Source organism: Cupressus sempervirens, chromosome 1, assembly GCF_028749045.1.
Source record: "Cupressus sempervirens isolate cs-2001-9-10 chromosome 1, ASM2874904v1, whole genome shotgun sequence".
Classification (NCBI taxonomy): domain Eukaryota; kingdom Viridiplantae; phylum Streptophyta; class Pinopsida; order Cupressales; family Cupressaceae; genus Cupressus; species Cupressus sempervirens.
The window spans coordinates 851,321,923-851,343,938 of NC_143118.1; the positions used below are offsets into that span (position 1 = coordinate 851,321,923).

At 38.4% G+C, this 22,016-nt stretch overlaps 1 protein-coding gene across 2 annotated transcripts in view; it reads left to right on the forward strand.

The window, feature by feature from the left end:
* LOC149580518 (FKBP-like peptidyl-prolyl cis-trans isomerase family protein) overlaps nt 1–22,016 on the forward strand; it is a 99,880-nt gene that overhangs the window by 32,610 nt on the left and 45,254 nt on the right. The window contains exons 1-3 of one of the 2 annotated variants that reach the window (XM_089791646.1): nt 5,097–5,233; nt 18,092–18,301; nt 18,560–18,594. In XM_089791646.1, coding sequence (XP_089647772.1) covers nt 18,108–18,301; nt 18,560–18,594 — 229 coding nt within the window. In that variant the 5' untranslated portion in view covers nt 5,097–5,233; nt 18,092–18,107. Of the gene's footprint in view, nt 1–5,096; nt 5,234–18,091; nt 18,302–18,559; nt 18,595–22,016 lie in introns of those variants that run through there. The other variant, XM_089791641.1, reaches the window with a different exon arrangement.

Genomic DNA, 22,016 nt, shown 5'->3' on the forward strand with positions numbered 1-22,016 from the left:
GCCATGAATGGAGTCATCTTGATTGACATATGATAAGTGGTGTTATAACAGTACTCTCCCATATGTAGCCATTTGACCTAAGCTCTCTATTGTGCAGTCACATAGTTCCTCAGATATCCTTCCACCCATTTATTCACAATCTCTGTCTGCCCATCTGTCTGCGGATGATAACTAGTGCTAGGTGTAAGATCTGTGCCACACAACCCAAACAATTCCTGCCAAAAAGCACTCATAAATTTACTATACCGATCACTTACAATGAAACTAGGTAGCCCATGTAACTTGAATATCTCTCTGAAGAAAAGATCGGCCACCTGTGCTATTGTGTAGGTGGATGGAATAGCAAAGAAAGACTTCGTCAACCAGTCAACTACCACATAGATGCAATCTCTCCCCAGTACTCGTGGTAACCCGATGATGAAGTCTATAGAAATACTTTCCCATTTCCTATCCGAAATGGGCAAAGGCTGTAACAACCCTGCAGGATATGTGTGCTCTCCCTTATTCTACTGACAAACTACACACTTCCTGACATGCTTTTGAACATCATCCTTGAGCCCTTTCCATGTGAACCACTCACGGATCTGCCTATAGGTCTTAAAGACCCCTGGATGTCTAGCTGTAGGTGCATCATGAAATGCCTTCAGTATTACCTCCCTAAACAGTGAAGAAGGAATCAAATTCATCCCACCCTGGAACTTGATCAATCTGTCCTTCACCACATAATGATCATCTTGTATGGTGCCTACAATCACTCCAGAAGCCTAAGTGTCCCTTGCATACTTTGCTATAATCTTATTTCTCCAATCTCCTGTTATCTCAGCTAGAGCACAAATATGAGGTCTCCTAGATAAAGCATCTGCCAACACATTCTTCTTACCTTTGATAAACTCAATGTCAAAGTCATAAGCCTGCAACTTCGTAATCCACTTCTGTTGTCTATCATTTAAGTCACACTGGCTCATGAAGTATTTGATGCTGTTGTGATCAGTCTTGATAACAAACTTACCCCAACTAGGTAGGATAGAAACTTGGTCAATGCATGCATAATGGCCAACATCTCTCGATCATAGATGGAATAGCTCCTCTCCACTCCACAGAGCTTCCTACTCTCAAAAGCAATGGGATGCTTCTCCTGTATCAAGACTGCCCCAATCCAATCACCTAACGCATCACAATGAAGCTCAAATGGCTTCGTGAAGTCTAGTAGAGCTAATACTAGACATGATGACATCACCTTCTTGAAATGATCTAAGCAAATCTGAGCTGCCTCTGTCCATGCGAAGACCCCTTTCCTGGTAAGGTTTGTCAAGGGTGCAGCGGTTTGTGAAAATCCCTCAACAAATCTCCTATAAAACCCGTAGAGACCAAAGAATCCCTTAAGCTGTGTGAGGTTCATAGAAGTAGGCCAATCAATAATAGCTCTAATCTTTTCGAGATCTACTTGAACTCCATTTGTGCTGATGATATGTCCAAGGTATAGTAACTCAGTTAACCCAAACTCACACTTAGATTCCTTGGCATATAGTGACTATTTCTCCAAAATGGACAACACCATCTCAAGATGTTGTACATGCTCCTCCCAAGTCTTACTAAAGATCAAAATTTCATCAAAGAAAATTAGGACAAATCTTCTAAGTTGTCCCCTAAATACATGATTCATACAACTCTGGAATGTAGCAGGGGCATTGGTTAGCCCAAATGACATAACCGAAAATCCAAAGTGGCCATAGTGACACTGAAAGGCTATCTTCTCAATGTCCTCCTCCCTCATCCTAATCTGATGATACCCTGACCGTAAATCAATATTTGTAAAGAAGCATGCACCATGTAGCTCATCAATCAGCTCATCTATCCGTAGGATGGGATATTTGTTCTTAATGGTCTTCTTATTTTGTTCATGTTTGGTAGTTTCAATCGGTTAAACCTATAAATATACATATATATTACATATATAAGTGTGATATATATATATATAAAATATGAGATATTATATACATTTGTTATTGTATAATTATAATTGATAGACATGTCTCATGAGAAGATATGTCTCTCTATGTGTCATTTACAATACATATAAGAGGAGACTGATGCATTTGAAAAGTATATACCAAGATGGCAATGCAACTACATCTGCAGTTGATCCTAAGAAAACAACATGGTATTAGAGCAGGCTGCAAATGTGATAGAGTTGCAATTTCATTAAAAGTGGTCTCTAATTTCCTTAAGAATCCAATGATATTTGGACATTACATATTTTTTCCTATGTAAAATATTTTGGGTCAGAGCCCTCTATTTGTTCAAATTGGTAGAGCAAGAATAGTGCATGACAGTTTGTCACTCGATTCAAATACGAGTCTTAGGAAGACTCTTGATGTACCACTAAGCAATAAGGAATGGATGTGGATGACACATCAAACAAAGAAGGGGTCACTGCAATCACGAACAAGTAATCTTTTATTTTTATGGAGACTATCAATACAATCTTGTAGACATTGATGTGGCAGGTAAACACAAACCCAACTCAATACCCGACCATGTATGATATAAAGGGATTCGGTGAAGTGAGAGGAGTATACGTTGATTTGATAACAAAAGACTCAAATACTTCGCACAGTCCTTGGAGATTCTATTTTGGTACAAAATTATGCAGATAAAGAGTATAGGGGAGATTATTCTTGGCTATTGATCCCACGTGGAGGCTACATTGAATTGGGTGAATGTGATCGAGCACCCACCAATATGTGGTGCAACTAACCTAGCTGCAAAACAGGTGTTATGGAGATAAAAACCATCACAGATTCGCACTAGGACTGACTGCCGGCAAGCCGGACACTTGATATTGTAGAGGAGTTTATTAAAGAATGAAGAACGTTGATGATTAAACCAAGAAATCAGGGTATTTGATGGGATAAGTCTGAGCAGATAATAAGCTAGTTTATATCCCAACAAATTTCCATGCCAAAAGTGTATCAATAATTATATTTCATTGTAATAATAGTTTATGAAATATTGAATTTGAAGTGGAGCACATACGATGACAAGTAAATAGAGCATCATAATCATGTTCCAAAAGATTTTAAATGATATAGGAATTACTCAGACAAATAAAATGGAAAATTTGAACAATTAGCAAGGATGTTGCGCAATAGTGTATTGTTCTCTTCTGAATACGAGATTCTTGGGTCTAATAAAACAAATTTTATGAAGGCACTGATTATTATTGATGACAAAGTGACATAATTTGTAAAGAAAGTATCTATGAATCAAAGTAAGATATTTCTTTTAGCTAGAGACTTATGAGTCTATATACAAAAGATGAGAAGGAAATCACACTTATTGGAAAGATTGGAAAGAGGAAGATTTATCCGCACTTGAATATAATAATATGGAGAAGTGCTCTATGATAGGAAAGAATAATAATAGGAGTTGGAGCAATTTGTACTAATAGATAAGTATTTATTGAGTATTTAATTTATCTACTCTCTATTTGTATTTCTATAAGAGCAATTTGCCTTGACCTTTTCTGAAGATGTTCTTGTAGGAAAAAAAGGGAGATTTGGATTTAGAGGGAGTCTGAAAGTTCATGTGTGTGACTACATGGTTTTATTGGGCTTGTCCCCTATGTACATCATGAGGAAGTGACGACTTCCAAATGATCATCACTTGTACTTGTAGAATATATTGAAAGGTGACAATCTTTCAATAACTTAATCTGTTATGATAGATATCTTACGATGTCTTTGTAGATCATGATAGGTTAGGTTGTGAAGTTTTCACACCATCGCCCCAAATTTTGGGGACCCCTTTTTATTTTTCGATCACCTTGGCAATAATTTTTTTGAAGTTGTCCAAAAATTTCCGATTTTAGAAAATTTTACACCTTGGATGCCTTCGGGCCTGGAGGGAGAAATGGTTAGATTTGTTTTCACTCGGTGTTAACTTGATTTTCTGGAATTGGTAATTTTATCCTTGGGCCAAACAAATTTCAAAGACAACACTTTCTCGATAATTTGGACTATACTTAGCAGGATAAAATTACAAAATTTTGGACTTAGACGGTTTTTATTTTGAAAATTGGATGTAGTTATATAATCTTTAGCATTTTCAAAATGAATTTTTTTTAGATTTAATTGTTTCGGAAAATTTTAATTTTTGGTGAAAAATTAATTTTGTGATAGTGAAATTAAATTTAAAAATCGATGTTGGATGCTAGAGAAATAATTTATTTTGGTTAAAAAATTAAAATTGCACTGCAAAATCGATTTTGGATTAAAGTTGCAAAAATTGTCATTAAATAGGTTAAATTTGCCTTGAAGATTTTAAAATATTTAAAGAGATTGGTAATTGAAAATTGAAAAAATTGATTTTGGCTTGCTAAATCCGATTTTAAATGATATTTTAATTACCTAAAACATTATTAAATGAATTTTTTTAATATCTCCAAGGCTTTATTAATTTTATTTTACAATTTTGGTCTTAACAAGCAGTTAAAAAATGCAAATTTCATGAAGGCAAAATTAATTTTTAGCTTGGCATTTAATCTGGGCCATGATTGAAGGCACTAATTAAATTTTCTTTCTCTCCCAGGGCTAGTCGGCCAGCTTGGAGGAGCGTGTGGAGTTTTGTATAAGAAGGCTTCCCCCCTCTTCATTTCTCATTCCATCAAGCAGCTCTTTCTTGCCTTGGCAATTTTGTAAGCAGCCTTATACTTAGCGATTTTGGGAGCAAATTTGTGTGCTTGAAGCAGATTTCTTGCCTTGGACGAATTATTTCTTGGGGCAGAATTTTCTTGTCTTTGGCGATTTTTCCCTTGAGGCAGCTTTCTCACATACTGGGCGATTTTCTAAAGAAGAGCAGATTTCACATGCTTACTGATTTTTTTTGGAGCAGCCTTCTTATGTGCTTTGGTGATTTCCTTTTGCAAGGAGCTGCTTTGTAGTGTTTGGCGATTTTCCTTTGGAGGGCAGATTTCAACCTAGGCAATTTAGGGCAGATCTGAAACTTCTTCTTACTTGGCGATTTCTTCTTGAGGTCTGATTTTCTAGAGGAGCTGTGATTTTGCATCAGATTTGGACAGTATTTGTTGGTAAAGGAAACATATGATTGAAGTCCGATTTTTTTGGGCAAATTGTGGACAATTTTAAGGGGATTAAAATTCTGATTTTGCAAGGAAGCCTGAAATTTTTAGAGTCTGATCCAAACTTCAAAGAAGACCCGGCTATTGGTAAAGGTAAATTCAATTCATTTCTAGAGCTAAAGATGGTTCTTAAACGGATTTCACTCCTTGTTCTTGTCTGGTTTTGTTTCCCTTATGTTCTTCTTGCGTTCATCATCCACCACTTCATCATCCCATCTATAGGTTGAAGATTGGAGAGATAAGTATAGAATCCATGATAGGACATTTGGCGAGGCAGAAGTAAGCTAGACCACTCTAGGTTGAAGTTGAGAGATATAAGTGTAGTCCATCCTAAGGCAATGAAGAGGCAGAAATAAGTGGTAGTCCCACCCCTAGGTTGAAGATTGGAGATTGATAAGTGTAGTGATAGGACTTGGCGAGGCAGAAATAAGTTAGAATCCATCGATAGAAAGAAGGTTGGAGATCGATAAGGGTAGTCCATATCACTTAGAATGAAGGGGCAGAAATAAGTGTTTAGGATGGTAGATGTTAGTGCAAGCAAGAATCTTAAGGGAATGAATACTAAGAAAGACAAAGAGGACATGATGCCCAAGACCACCTTCTTTTCAAAAGTGAGGCGAATAACTGATACCAATATTGGTACAGTGAACATGATACAACTAAAGGACAGACTGAAGGAAGGACAATTCCCCCATGGCAAAGAAGATTTACAAAAGTAGAATTGTACATGTAGCGGCCTTTCCTCCTACCTTGCCTTGTCCAGAATTGGTTATGAAATGTGCATCCAGGTTTGATTTGTTTAGTAAATCCATCATTTTTGACGATGGGAAAAGAGTGTTGGCCAACATCGGCGGACAGGTGATCGAAGAAGCATTTAACATTCCCCAGTACAAAGACATGATTGTGATGATGATGGATCAGGCGGCCGAGTCTTTTCAGGATAACTAAGAGGCTTATTTCATGCATCTAAAATAGGATTGGCTACACGAGGGAAAGAAAGGAGTCATCAGATCATCAAGGCTCACTGTGGCAGATTTCAAATCAGAATACAACGATCTCATTATGCTCCTCAACCGGATCATGGGCCTAGCTTAAGGTATGCAATTCGAAAATTGGATGCACTTCTTTATTGATGAAATTGAAAAAGGAAGAAGAAGATTTGATTGGGCTAGGATCATAAGCAAGAATCTAGAGTTGCAACTTAGAACCGTACAAAATCAAAAGCAATTCTATATGGGATCCTATCTATTCTATCTGATGCTAGATTGTATAAAAATCTTGAACTTAAGACCTTAGGAGAAATTGGCAATGGGCTGGGGCAATATTTGGTGCATGAATGCTATCCACAGCTTCATTTGCACAACAACAAAGACTATAAAATGTTTTATGATGCCTTTGCCATGAAGACAGTAAGGGTATTACAGGGGACACCTGCTAAGAGGCTATAATCAGAAGGAGAAACAAAGATAAATAAATATGAGAGTTGGTTCGTCCAATTTCCGCAATTCACATACATTAGAGTAGCAGGAAGCATAGTTTGTCCCAAGAGGCTTCCAAGGTACCCACCCAACAAGGTAGTTTTGATGGAATTGGCTAGGTAACTTGAGCATTATGACAAAATAATGAAACTCAAGGGTGAGTTAGAGATTATCTTCTCATTCGGAATTGGCAATGATAGTTGCCCCAATCCTGTCACCTTTGCAGCAGCGGAGAGATAATTGGAATGGTATCATCGAGGATGGTAAAAAGCAAGACAAGGATTTGATCCTAATGGTCTTATCAAGGTATCTCACGAAAACGCATTTAAACATGTTCCTAATATAGAAGATTTTTGGGCCAATGCCCATGATGACTTTCATGTGAGAAAGGTAGCTTTCTCAAGATTGTTGGTGAACATGATGAGAGATATCAGATGGAGAGGCCTTGATATCCCCGATCAACTAAAGAATGATGAAAATGTGCTGAGAGAAGATTATGATACAGTGGAGGGAATAGAGTTGAATCTAGTGCATTGGATTAATCATCAGGATCCTTCCTTGGAGGCAGTTTCAAGGACAGTTGATTTGCACATCGAGGCGTGGTACAATGGAAAGTTAAGGATATTACAAAGTCAAAGGGTACCCCTTACTTATGAGAAGATGAAGCCTAAGGAAGGTCTAGCAGAATCAGTCGGACAAAAGGGTGAGGGACATAGTTGGCAGCAAGAAATAGTTAGAAGTAAGAAGAGAGTGTTGGAGGTTGAGAAAAGTAAAGAACATCCGGAACCTCCAGCAAAGAGACAGCATGCAGCACCGTCAAGGGAAAGCATAATTGAGGCTAGAGGTCAAGAAGATAACACAAGTGAACAAAGGACCGTGGTTGAGGTGAGCTCTGATTTAGAATCAAGTGGTTACAGTGATAGCATTGAGTACTCTCCTCTTTTAGAGAACCAACATGGAGATGACATGGCAGTTACTAGTGGAGAAGAAAATGGACCGATTGATATTGAGGAAATAAGCTAGGCACCTCGAGACTATTGGTAATGCTTTGTTAGTCTAACCAAATCCAGATTGGGGGAGATGCATAACACCACTATGGTTAAGGCAAATGCTTATGCCAAGAGGCGAGGTAGTAATTGTCCGAACAGTTGAAGACATTCAAGGATTAATGGAAAAGGGTGATAGCGAGAACCATAAACAAATGGAAAAAACGGTGGCAAAGGTAATCAGGAGTGACAATGATGGTCACTGAAAGGTTCAGATTGCTATACTGACAATTGACAAGGCATTGGATGAGATTGCAGCTCAAGAATACGAAATAGTTGAGCATGACTTGGGAAGAAACACAGATGACATGGAATGTGAGGAGATCCAAGAAGGTATAGTTTCAATCAAAGAAAGGTTGAGGAAGGCAAATGAAAGGATGATAAAGTTGGAGGTTGAAAACAAATATTGGAGAGATTGCCAACCTGTCCAATAGTTACACTAGGCTGCCCTTCCTCAAGACAGCGGGAGCAACATAAAAGAGATATCGGCTCAGTTGCATGAAGTCAAGGATTGGATCCATGATACAATCCAAGACAGGCGAAATTTCTTGCCTCCCTTTATCTCGACATTCAGGTCATTAGTGGCTATTCGAGATAAATTTAGAATATTTGAAGTGGAGTGGAAGGATTTCCTTCCAATCAAGGATTTAGCTATTCCTAGGCTACAGGCATTTATTGGGCTACCAGAGAAATATTTGGAAAGGGCCAAGTCGGTTGATGGAGGATTGAGTACGGTAGAGTCTTGGTTTGTTGCCTTGACTACTAGATTGAGAACACTTGAGGACATATAGAATGCGATTGCACAATACAACTCAGGTGTTGACACTTCCATTTCAACCATGATGAGCGACGTTGGGGCGACACTTGATTTTGAAGGTATCGAAGAAGAGGACATCAGTGAGATAGAACTTGGGTCAAGATTGGATGAGTTAGGGAAAGTTGCTATCAAGAAGAAACATTTGGGCACCCTTGCCTCCCTCAATGTCTTTGTCAGATATGCAAAAGAATATGAGAAAGACCATGAGAAGACACTACAAGAAGCAAGCAGCATGATGAAATTGGCTAAGCTCAAGATGAAGCATACACCGTGCCCTCCCATGATGGAAGTCAACGAAAGGCTAGCTAATTTCATTGCCTTAGCTAAAAGGATGAAAGAAAAAGAGAGATTTATAGTAGAAGATCATTTGATGTAAGCCCAAGTGGCAATTTTTCTTCCTTCTTGGATAGGACAAGTGTCTAATTTTGATTGGCAACCATTTTGGTGCCTTCTCATTGGTTACCACTTTTCCTTTTTTTCATTAGTCCATTGATGAGGTAGCATCTTCTCATTGGCTGATGAGGTGGTAACCCTAATTAGGGTTTCTAGGATCCAATCTAGATCGTTGATTTTGCCTCTTTATTTCTATTGTCGGTTGTAAATTTTGGCATCTATATAAGGCCATTTGCTCTCATTTGTAAAGGGTCGAAGAAAATTGTTGCACAAGATAATGCCAAAATCGCTTTTCTTTCTCATTGTTGTGACTTGCATGGTGATTAAGAACTTTTGGTGTTGTTGCATGGTTTCTACTTCCAATAGTTAGAACTAGATTTCATTTTGAAGTTGTTAAAGTAGATTGCATTTCAAGAAATTGCTAAGTAAGATTAAGAGTAGATGATAGTTGCATGGTAACATTAGTGGATGTTTGATAGGGATCAATAACTAGGCCACTAGCATCCTAGTGGCTTGTTAGGAAGCCTTGTGTGGTAAACTAGTCCTTTCCCTTTGAATCATTGCATCTATGGAGGTGGAGCCGCTGGTTAACTTTCATTAGATTCGATCCTCGTCCATTTGTTAATCTTTCCATTCATAGGAGTAGGAGTAGAGTAGCAAGTAGTTGAGTAGTCAAGGTTTAGAAGAAGAAAGTTAGAGAAGTATAAGTATTACAGCACACTTCCCATTACCATCACCATCTCCATCAATATCATCTGGTATTCATACAAAATCACCACCATCCCACCCAAAGTCCAAGTTGTCCTGAAACAAAATAGTGTAAGGCCACCTATATGATTACTAGCAAATCACATTGATATACCGAGTTAGTATCCATTGGTGTAAGGAACATTGGAGTTATTCCCATGCCTTCATGAGTATTAACTTTTCAAGAGAGGAATTGAGGGTTTGATATCCCATATCAAATGTTCAATTGCTAATATGTTATGTAGTGGTACAAAAACTGACATCAACAGGTTATACTTTGCATGTGGATGTTCATATGGTAAGCATTATGAGAATGCCTGTGCACATACCTTATGAACATTTTGAGTATATGGTGAATATTATGCAAATCGATGTTCAGGAGGCCATTACACAGAGTATTTGGTGAATATCAAATGAGTTGACATTCTTGAGACCATTACTCACACTTCTTGCTGAATATCTTGCTACTTGACATTCAGGAGGCCATTGCTCAAAGAGTATGTGGTAAATGTCAAACGATTTGACATGAGGCCATTACTTCCAATATCTATATATTACATTAAGATAATATATGGTCGTATGTTTACCCTCCCTAGCTAAGAGGGAGTGTTAATGTTTGGTAGCTTCAGTCGGTTAAACCTATAAATATACATATATATATATATATATATATATATATATATATATATATATATATATATATATATATATATATATATATATATATATATATTACATATATAAGTGTGAAATATATATATATTTAATATATGAGATTTTATATACATTTGTTATTGTATAATTATAATGGATAGACATGTCTCATGAGAAGACATGTCTCTCCATGTGTCGTTTACAATACATATAAGAGGAGATTGATGCATTTGAAAAGTATATACCAAGATGGCAGTGCAACTACATCTGCAACTGATCCTAAGAAAACAACATATTTAATACCCTGTAATCGATGCACATGCGCATCATCCCATCCTTCTTCTTTACCAATACTACTGCTGAAGCAAAGGGGCTCTTACTAGGCCTGATATGCCCCATCTCCAACAAATCCTTAATTTCCTTCTCTATCTCATCCTTTTGTTTCTTAGGATGATGATAGGGAGTAATCATAACTGGTTTGGCTCCCTCGAGCTCAATAACATGCTCTATCCCTCTATCAAGAGGAACCCTATGTAGAATCTTGCCAAAAACTTTAGCATGCCTATCAAGTATCTCCTGGATATTTAGTGGATGACTCTTCACCTGTGGCTCTTGTGGGGCTGGCATATTGAAACATTCTACCGCCCATTCTACATCATCATGCCGAAATAGTTTTTGCATTCTCTTCAAGGATATTACTTTGTAGCTCCCATCTGAAAGTCCTCTAAGTACAACAGTTTTGCCCTCATACTGGAGCCTCATCTCCAATTTTACTAGGTTGAGTGTGAACTCAACTAGCGAGGCCATCCATGTCATGCCGAGGATGACATCATAATCTCCCATGTCTACTACATTGAACTCATCCTCCAACTCATAGCCATCTCCAAACCTTATATGAAGGTTAGATATCTTCCGAGTGCATAATAATTTGTCACCGTTCGCTCGGTCTGTAAACCTCTCTTGGCTACCAATTGTGCATCTATGAAATTATGTGTAGCCCCAATGTCAATGAATGAGATCACTTTTTGCCCCTGGATAGTACCCCTAACCTTAAATGTGATTGCTTCCTGAGCCCCTATTAATCGTGCCAATGACTTCTCATCCTCAAGAATGCTTATCTCCTTTGTAGTGCTACCCTTGTTTGAATCAGAATTCTAACTCTCCCTCTCTGACTGTGACTCCTTTGCTAAGAAATACTCCATTTGATTTGCCTTAGCCTTGAGAGGACACTTATGAGATAAGTCCCAAGGGTCTCCACAATGAAAACATAGCTTATTCCTCCTCAACTCATTCAGGGTGTCATTATCCAACTTATTATCCCTTTTTGGCTGAGCATCCCAGTGAAAATATTTTTTGTCCTCCTCATCCTTCTTCGTATGTGAATTCCTAGGCTGAAATTTGCTCCTAGAAGAAGGTGCTAAGTCATGAGCCTTCTTAGTATCCTTGTAATGTAGTTGGGTCATGCCCCTTGACCCAAACGCTCAAGGGATTTGAGAGTCTATCCATAAACAACACTACTAACCTCCTCTCTGAAATATCTGTGACCAACACAGCTAACCTCTGAAATTAATTAATATATGTCTCAACTGATCCCCATTGCTCGAGTTGTACCAACTCCTTAAATTGTAACTCGGGATCCTTGGTATCAAATCTCTCTATGAGCCTCTTAGTGAACTCCTCATAAGATGTGATCTGATTATGCCCTAAGGTTACCATGCCATGGTGCCACCACTCATGTGCTGGGCCATCCAAATGAAATATCTGTGAGCACACAGCTAACCTCTGAAATTCATTGATATACGTCTCAACTGATCCCTACTGCTTGAGTTGTGCCAACTCCTTAAACTATAACTCGGGATCCTTGGTATCAAATCTCTCTACGAGCCTCTTAGTGAAATCCTAGTAAGATGTGATCTAATTATGCCCCAAGGTTACCATGCCATGGTGCCACCACTCATGCGTTTGGCCATCCAAATGAATAGCCACATACTTTATAGCCTCCTCCTCAGGCATAGGATTCAACTGCAAGTATCTATCTACCTTCTGCACCCAAGCTCGTGTAGTCATTTTCCTTGAAGCATCATAATGAGATAAATAAAGTTTTCCAACTTTCTTTCTCAACTCAAAGTTTTGATTCCTCCCTCCTGCTCTAGGCATGTGTCTCATCCTCAAGTCCATATAATCTCTAAGAGAAATGTCCGCCTAAAACTTCGGTCCACTAGCCTCCCAATCCCTCTTGAATTGATCTTGTAACTCGGTAATCTGGATCTCTGGATGGGAAGGTGGGTAGAAGAGGTCTCGAGCTCATTGTTCGCGCTGGGCGTGCAACGTGTCTAAAGTTATCAGTCTCATTCCCATTGTTGCCATGTCCATTATTATCATTAATGTTATTCTCAAGACCGTTGTTGTTGCCTTGGCCTCCATTATTATCATTGCCCCTATTGTTATCGTTTCCCCCGTTGTTGGCATCACCTGGATTAATATTGACGCCCATTTGTCTAGCCATAAGTTGCAACATCATGTCCATTCGCCTTTTCTGCTCGCCCTGCATACGCTGCCCTTGCTCTAATGTATCTAGTGACTGTCTGAACATTACCTCCCCCTGATCTGGACCGGTATTCCTACCTCTGCCTAATCCTATATTCCTGTCATCTCGCTCACCCATATTGTTGTTTTGATCAAAGAATATCTTCTCTGTGTCTTTATGACTTGATTGTATGTCCACCTGCAGGGATGAACTAGACTGTTCGCTCTACAAGTCTGAAATCCTATTTTGTCTTGCTCTGGTAGTGTGGAAATTATAAGGCCCCCATCGCATGCTCAATCATAAATGTTTAGCCTGTTTTTTAATTTCTAATTTTAGTGTTTTGACATTTTGTCAAACACTTTTCTCTCTATTCGGCTGTTCCAAATTCCCTATAAGATCTCCACAGGATCGTAGGACTTATAGCTCTGATACCACTGTAATGGACACCCTCAAAATCTGTACCCTCAAAATTTGCTTACAAGTATTCACAACTAGATGGTAATTTTATCAAACACTTAGCTTGCAGTCTTTGTTATATGCTACAACCCTTATGGCTCTAAAAGGTTGTCTGTATCGTGTTGTGTTTGGCATGTAACATAAATATAGGAATTGAAAAAACATAACATATATTGTAGAAATAACTAGCACACTATATTTATATTGATTTCCAAAATTTAATAACAAGTGCAAAGCTGACTCACTGAATACTCCATCCATAAATCGGAACAAACATTGTTTACATCAAATAGTTGCGGGCGTGGCCTTTGCATTGACCTGCTGCAAACAATATGCAACTACTACAGTAACTTGCTACAATAACTTGGCTGCTACAGTAACTTGCTACAATAACTTGATTGCTACAGTGAAACTATTACAGTGACGACTGCTACACTGGCGCGCTACTACAGTAATGGCTACTACAGTGACGCGCTGCTAGAATAACTCAGTAGCTACAGTAACGAGTGCTACAATGACGTATTGCCATAGTAACTCGGCAGCTACAGTAACTTGCTATAGGAACTTGGTTGTAGCTAGAAATGCACCCAATTTGCCGGATATAGAGCTGATAACAATGAATTCCAAAGGCCAAACTCCAAGGGAATGACGTCTAGAATGTCACACGAGAGGTTAGACGTCCTCTAATGCCAAGATCATATCTGCAATTCACACATCCATTTTCTTCTCATATTCAACTTGCCGAACAAGGGCCACAAACTCTCCTTTTTATTTCTACTTCATAGGGTCAACCCACTTTTCACAAGCAATGTGGGATAACGTGTTCTAAAATAAAATAAAATAAAATAACATCTTATGTCTCCCTTGGGCTTCCCTTTTCCAACACACAACCCAACATGAATAATATTAAAGTAACACTTTATTATTTTCACATTTAATTTAAATGTTACTTTAATAAACTTCAGGCATTAAAATAAAATAGTGATTGGGCTTGGAATAATACGAGTGATAGCTCGTCGGAAAGCTCTCATCGAGGAGCATCAAACCCAATCACTAATTCTGACATCATCCATGCCCTGCTGACTTACTAAAAATAGTAAGTTTGCCCAACACCATGTAAATCAATTCCGTTTTGGCTCGAAATGGAAATGACTAGGCCAAAACATCTCAGGATCCCATTGACCTCTTCGTTAGCCTCTACAACCACGCAAAAATAGGCTAACGGTCACACAACTGGACAACTGCTAAAGTGGGGACATTACAATCTGAACTTCCATCTCCTAAGGATGTGAGTTTCCTCTTGCACTAGTAGATTGTAGAATAGAAAATTTTATGGGACTCATAAACCATTCTTGCTCCTTAAAAGTCCTTGGCAACTTCATAATGCTTAAAAGTGAAAATCCTAGGTATGATGTGGTTTGTAAAAAACCAGTATTACTAGGAACTACAAACACCATTTAAAATTTAATGTAAGCAATTGTGAACCTATTGCCTAAGGATAATTTAATGTTGAGAGTAATTCAAAAATTTAAAGATCATTTTCATGTGACTATTTGACATTCATTGAAAAAATTAAATCTGAACAAGGATAATTTGTTAATGGTGATTTTATTTTGAGCTATAGTATTAGTTCTTTTTTATTACTTCCCTTTTGCTAGGTTGGATCTTCTTCCATGGGGTCATGAATATGAGGATTAGGTAATGTGGACAGCCACATCTATATTTGGTTCCTTGGAATGCCCTTGGTATGCGGGCATGGAATAGAGAATTGTATTATGAGGTGAGATCAACAAGTGCCAAATTTTGTTACTACAGTAGTATTCTCTTTAATTTTGTTTTAAGTCCCTATTGCATGGACTATGACCTGAATTGACGGTCCTGGTTTGGATTCAGATTCAGGTTCACAAGTTCGCTAATTTTATTTTTGGGGTGTTTGGGTTTGTTTTTGGTTTGTCCATACAATAGCGTATATCTGCGTGTGTGCAGCAGAAAATAAATTCATAATACACCACTATGCTAACAGTAAGTAACATAGCAAAATACACCACCGTATATATTAATGATTAATCCAAATAACATAGAAAAATGCCATACACCTGTTAGGTTTTGCCCAGAAATAAAGATAGACAGCAATAAGGGAGAACAAACTAGGTACAAGATAGATACATGAGACATGCAAGATTATCTTGGGTTCCAGATGAAGGGAAAATCCAGCCACACAACCAAAAATATTGCTTTTATTGATCATAAAATGTTCAAGTGTACGATACTTTTTGCTTGATAAAATATATAAAGAATAGAGAGACTTTTCATTACATAACTGAAGGTCTCTTCAATTTCAAAATACACAACTCTTTGTATTTCATTATGCGCGCCTCAATGCATGTCATAAGACACGTCTCTACTTTTAATATCGTCTCAATTATGATCACAAATGTCCTCTTCAGATGAAGGTGATCATAATGGTTGTAATGACCATATTAAAAAACAAAACATAAAGATCTCTATCGTAGCTACAATCTTCAAAAAACCACCATATCAACGTTTCACTTTCAAAATAATAATGTCAGTTTTAATAACTGCCCATCATTGATCAAATTATTCACATTTTTAAGATATCCGCAAATTCTTCACAAATTCTCCCTAGGTTTAGCTGGCCGAACCCATAGGCTCAAGGTTTATCTTATCTGTACCCATAGGCTCTAGGTTTTATCTTATCCTAACCCATAGGGTACCAAATTGGATTCTGGACGAACTGGACTAGGATCCAGGCTTCACTACGAAGAACTTGAGACCTTAGACTGTGGTTGGTAAGGGGTTCAAGGCCCCAAGCAGTTATGAATTGAATTGCCTATTAATTAATGGAGAATGAAATAAAAAATATTTATAAGCTAGAAGAGGAACAAAATCTATCTAAAAAACAAACCACATTAGCATTTTATTTGATGGATGGATGGCTAGGAATTGCACTCGTTAACTTGTTAGTAAAAAATTAGTTTAGAATTTGTTTTTCACTTCTATGTTTACTAAAATTCTTAATCTCTTACAGACTTAAGAATGTCATCCTTGTAGATTTGTGTTGGAAAGATTTTGGTCGCACAACATCAAATCCTTAAAGCTTGCCGATCTGCATTGTATTCTAGCTTTGCAACGCTTCTAATTTTGAGTGCAATTGGAGTGTTTTTGAGTTATTCACAAAAAAGTGCAACAAATTGACCCAAAGCACTTTAATGATGTGTCTGTGCAATGCAAACTTTGACATCATGAAGAGATGTTGGGGTAGGATACACATCATGCACTTGACCTTGATGACACACCCTTATTTGCTATTGATGGTATCATTGATTTGGAGAGGGTTTAAGCCAAATGGAAAGAAAATGCGGCAGCATATAAGGCTTTAGAATGTGAGATTGATGAGCCATCGAGGGTGAGCTCATCACATACAAGCTTGGACCTACGCTCAAGGCTCTTGTTGAGGATACCACATCTATACCATCCACTTCCATCACACCTACACAATGGCAGTTGTTTTTTCTGAGCTTTAGTTGTACAAAATTTTTATGATTTGTAATTTTTGTTGATATTGAAACGAGAAGTTTATATGTATTGAAATTTTCAACTCATTTTTCAGTCTATGAAGTGTACTGTATTTTAATTCTGATCTAAATCTAAAGGAAATCAATAATATGGCTTATATATTCAGCAATATGTTTTTACAGTGTATTTAAAAAAATTAATGTATTCTAATGTTTAAAAAAATTGCTAAAGTTTTTCCCAATATTTCGATTTCTTTGAGTGAGTCAATTAATTACAAAGTCTGATTTGTCAAACTATGATATAGATGATGGCAAGACTCCTACACATGATTTGGAGTGGTATTGTGGTTTCTTGTGGTTCAAATGAAAATTGAAATTGAACCAAATGATAACTTATATCTAGATGCTTTCAATGGAGAGGGAGATACAAGTCTTTGATTGCATTTATTATTTTCAAGTTTTAACATTTTGACATATAAATATATGAATGAATTATGGGATGTGTTTTCAATTCTATTATTTAACTTATTTTTATCATCAGTATCAAATAAATTTTAAATTCTGTAAGTCACTAGGATATATCTTTTTGCACATTCATATACATAGCCATACCTGTGCCTGGGAAAAAATATTTTCAGTTCCGGTGTACCTGAAACCCAAACACGAACCTGATTTTGCGCCCATATTGCCAACTTAGGGTCCAGGCTTAATATGGGCTGCTTTTCTAGAATGCTTATTATGCTTCGGCATGAAAACAGCACACTTCATTCATGAGGATTCTTGCATTTGATTCAAAGATGTGAACAATGTCTCGGTTATTTTTTATTTGTTTTAAATTTTATTAAAAGTTTCCCATTTTTATTACTATACAATAAAACACTAATACTCATACAAGCAAAAACCTGGTGGTGCAAAATTTGTCCTAATAGCTACTAGGAAATGGAAATTCTATTGAAAATTGACAAAATACTACTAATTGAATATGGAGGAGACTGACAAAGTCTGCATAAAAACTTCACATATGGCATTTAACATAATAATTCTTTATAATGGGAAATTTAAGGCAAAAGAAATATGACCATCCTTCTGTAGGAAGGAGTTAAGATGAATGCATGACAGCATGCTAGGGATGTGTTTCAGCAAGGCAGGTCCTATGTGTTATTTATTTATAATGTCATTTTGGTTGTTTATCTATATTGCTGAACATTTCAAAGCAATATTGAGTTTATCCAGATGGACACTTGCTTATATTATCGTTCACAAAGTTTAATGCTTATTCTGTGTATCCACTATCCAGGCATACCAATAAAAAAATGAATGGGAGGTCGCATGTTCATATGAAGGTCAGTGGCACTTACAGCTCAAATTCAATCAATTTAAAGCATAATGTGAAACTAGCAAGACGAAAAATGTTACTAGCCACTACAGGAATCACCACTGTTTTTTCTGTTGTTGATTTTTCAATAGCTGGACCATATCCCTCTATGGAGGAACCTATCATTCCTCGGTAAGAACTTAAAATGATTGAGTTTTGGAAGATTAACAATACTGCAGCATTCTATCAAATTCTCCCATGAATTGTTGTTAAATTTTGTTCTATACGTTCTATGTCAGGCCCAATACCATAACTTTATGCTGCCATAGGTGATACAGTTACACATCTTAGAAGAATTGCCTGGTAGAATGTAATCCTTCGATTATAAAATATTTCTTGTTGGATATATTTACTAAACTAATTAGAAATCATCTTGTTTCATTGTTGTAGTTATTATAAGACAGCAAGTGGAGTCAAAATTGAAGGTGCGTGTATTATTTTACATACCTGGCATTTACTTTAGAGCCTATTTTGTTTTAGTCTTGTGTATGAGTATGGAATTACTTGTTAGGAGAAACACTTTAACATCTTGCTCAAATTCATCTACTAATTTCTTATCTTGTTTGAAATTTGAACGCATTTAGCAATATACACTTCTGGTAGTCTATACTGCACATTATTTACAATATCTATGATTGAATCCTTATCAAACTTCTCAATGTGATAGTGTATAGTGCACATTATTTTACAACATCTATGATTGGATCCTTATCAAACTTCTCAATGTGATAGTGGGAGAGGAAAGTAGGGGGATGTGATGATAGGAGTGCTATGATGAAATATGAACCTTAATGTTGTTGTAGGAGAGAGAATTAGGTGTATGTGATGATAAGAGTGCTTTGATGGCATGAATAATAGCTGAAGTTAAATGTTTGATAGTCTTTTGAACACAGATGTGATTTTACAAGAGAAAATGATCTTATTCTTTAGTTAAATGAACTCAGTTCTTTGTAATGGCAATTTGTTTGGTCTACTTTGTAATGTTCCCTTTTCTAGCACCCGTTGTATGATGATCTTATTAGCCTATTTCTCCATGGTCCCATAGGCTAACTAGGACTTTTAACGGATCTCGATGATATTTGGCCTGAGTAGTTATAGCAAGAGCTGATTTTGAGGTGTTTAGAAATAGTTTTGGGCATGCTTACTATTTATTGCACGGGTAAATGGATTAATGCACACAGACAACAGATAAGAACAATAGAACTCCTTGTTTTATTCGCATATGCCAAAGGCATTACATTCTGCTTCTGATGATGATTACAATGATCTCGAAGGGTGTATAAATACTTTTTGAAGAACCTTCTCGAAGGGGTCTGTCGGCTACATGACAATTATTGAAGGGCCCATTGGCTACATAAAAAGAACTTTCCCGAAGGGACCTGTCAGCTGATATACAATTTTACCGACGACATCATTCCCCCCAAATGAAAAGTCATCTCTGGACGACAATACACAAAACTTAAAATAACAAATAACCCAAGTACATAACTACATAAATACTAAACAGCAGGATGGGTCCCTGACGTAGTGTTCCGCGCTCGCAACTCGTTCAGCTCCGCCCATAGCTTGTAGACTTGTTCAGTTCAGTTCAGCTTCTGCCTCCATCTGAAGCTCTAGAGCTGATTGCATCATGTCTGCAATTTCCCCTAATTCTTTGTCCTTTGCTACTGCCACTTGCTTCTTTTTAGTTGCCAACTGCTCCCTTTCTGCTGCTAACTTCTCTAGCTGACTTTGTCTGTCCAACAGGGCTGCCCTCTCAGAGTTCTAGGCCGCCCTCTCAGATTCCCAGGCTGCCCTTTCTTAAGCTAACCTGACAGCTGACTCCTCTCGAGCTCTCTCAGCTGCTACCTGATCTGCCTGACTTCTCCGAAGAGTGTAATATGCCTCCCTGTATATCTTCACTACCTCATGAATCAAAGCCTCTACTCGGCTCTCCATACCGGGATCCCTCGTTGTAGCCCAATCTCGACACATCTCTACAGTCTCCACATTCGGCCACGCTCGCTCCTCAAAGCAAATAGTAAAGGCAGCTGGGCATCCCAATCTCATAAAAGATATAACCCTCGCAAGCTCCTTCACGACTGAGTCCAATGCTTGAGTCTCCGTCGAAGCTAACACCTGGCGAGTGCGAGACGCTAGAGACGCTAGAGCTGCTACATTAGCAAGAAATGCTTCTCTCATCCCTGTCTCCTGCGCTATTGAATGTTCCTGTTGCACACCCATAGCCGCCTCTACCACTTCCGCCATACGCTCAACAACACTATGCGACGGTCCCTCATCTTGAGCTGGCTTCGCTACTTGTTCCTGCTGAGTACCTCCTTCCGGAATTTCATCCCACATAGGTGTCTGTATGCTGGCCATCCGAGGGACTGGAGTACGGTGGAACCGCGTACTCAAGTAAGTACTCAACCTTTGCGCTCTACTCTCCCTGTCACGCTCGGGTGATGCCAAGAGTGCTGCATCCACCGTAACTACGGCATCCGACCCAACTACATCCAATTACACACCCGGCGTACTCTGACTCTCTGCTATCTCTGGTACTGGTAAGTCAGGTATCTCCATGGTAGTCTCTTCTCTTGCCTTTGGTACGCTCTCTATTGCAGGTGCGCCAGTTGCTGTTGTTGGTTGTGTTTCCGTAGGTGCCACGGTTTCTACTACCAGAAGTGCTACAACAGGAGCTGGCATACTCTCTCGGTTGATAGGTGCTGCCACTCGTGCAAACCCCATGGCAAATCCAACTGCTGGTTGGATTGGGGAAGGCCTTACCTCGTGTTGCCAGGGTGCTGCTACTATAATCGCCTGCTAAGGTGCTGTAGTCATCACTATCGACCACCGTTTCTGTCCAAATCTTGGTATATGAGCCATGTGTAGAACCGTTGGGACCATACAGGAAGTGGTGGATAAAGCAAGGCGTGGAAATAATAAGGGGGTGGCTATGACAATCTCAACCTCTTCGTTGTTGTTCTCGCCTTCTTCCTCCCCCACACTGTTCTCCTCGGAAGATGTCTCCTGCCGTGCGCTGTCCGTATCACCTCCTGTATCAAGCCGAAGTCTCTTCTGTCCTGTAGGACCCTTCTGCATAGTGGCTGAGTCTAAGTGTCTCCACTGCATGATAGGGGGGTTCTTCGGGAGCTAATGGCCTAGGTTTCGCCTCCAACCTGTCCTGTGGAATCATCTATGCTGTAGCATCGAGGAACAGTCCTATGGCATAATGTGGCATATAAAATGTCTTGTGCTGGAGAGTCATAAAATCGTGCATACATTCGGCTAACACAGATGCCCAATCATACACTTTGCTGTTTATTATACCATTCATCATAGATACCTGTGGAAAGGAGATATTGAATGCCCTACTTGATCCCGTAAGCCTACTCTTGACTAAATCCATCAGGCATCGCCAGGTCCCTCCTGGATGTCTGTTTTCTTTAAACCCCTTCCTTTTGATGTCTCAGCCAACGCTTTCTGTTTTGCTTCAGCCATGTCTCCACATACCAGCCTAATCAAAAACAGTTTTACCTCCTTAGAAATTTTCTTAGGCTGAACCTTCTTGCCTTGCAGCCCTGGTATGCCAAACACCTGTGTGAAATTTGTTGCTTTAAACAAAACTACCAAGTCTTTTCCCAAGTATTCGAATGTGCTCTTCTAGGAGCCCCTACCGTAAGTCTCAATCATGGTGCGCAGGAAACCCTCATAATCCCAAATGCAAAAAAAAGGCATCCGAATCGCCCATTCCACTGTGCCCTTCTAATGTTGGCTTTTACTGCACGGTCGTCAGGAGTTTCTTGCCACCACTTTCTACAATCCATTCCATTCAACCCTTCAAATGCTATAGTCTGTGGTGTGATCT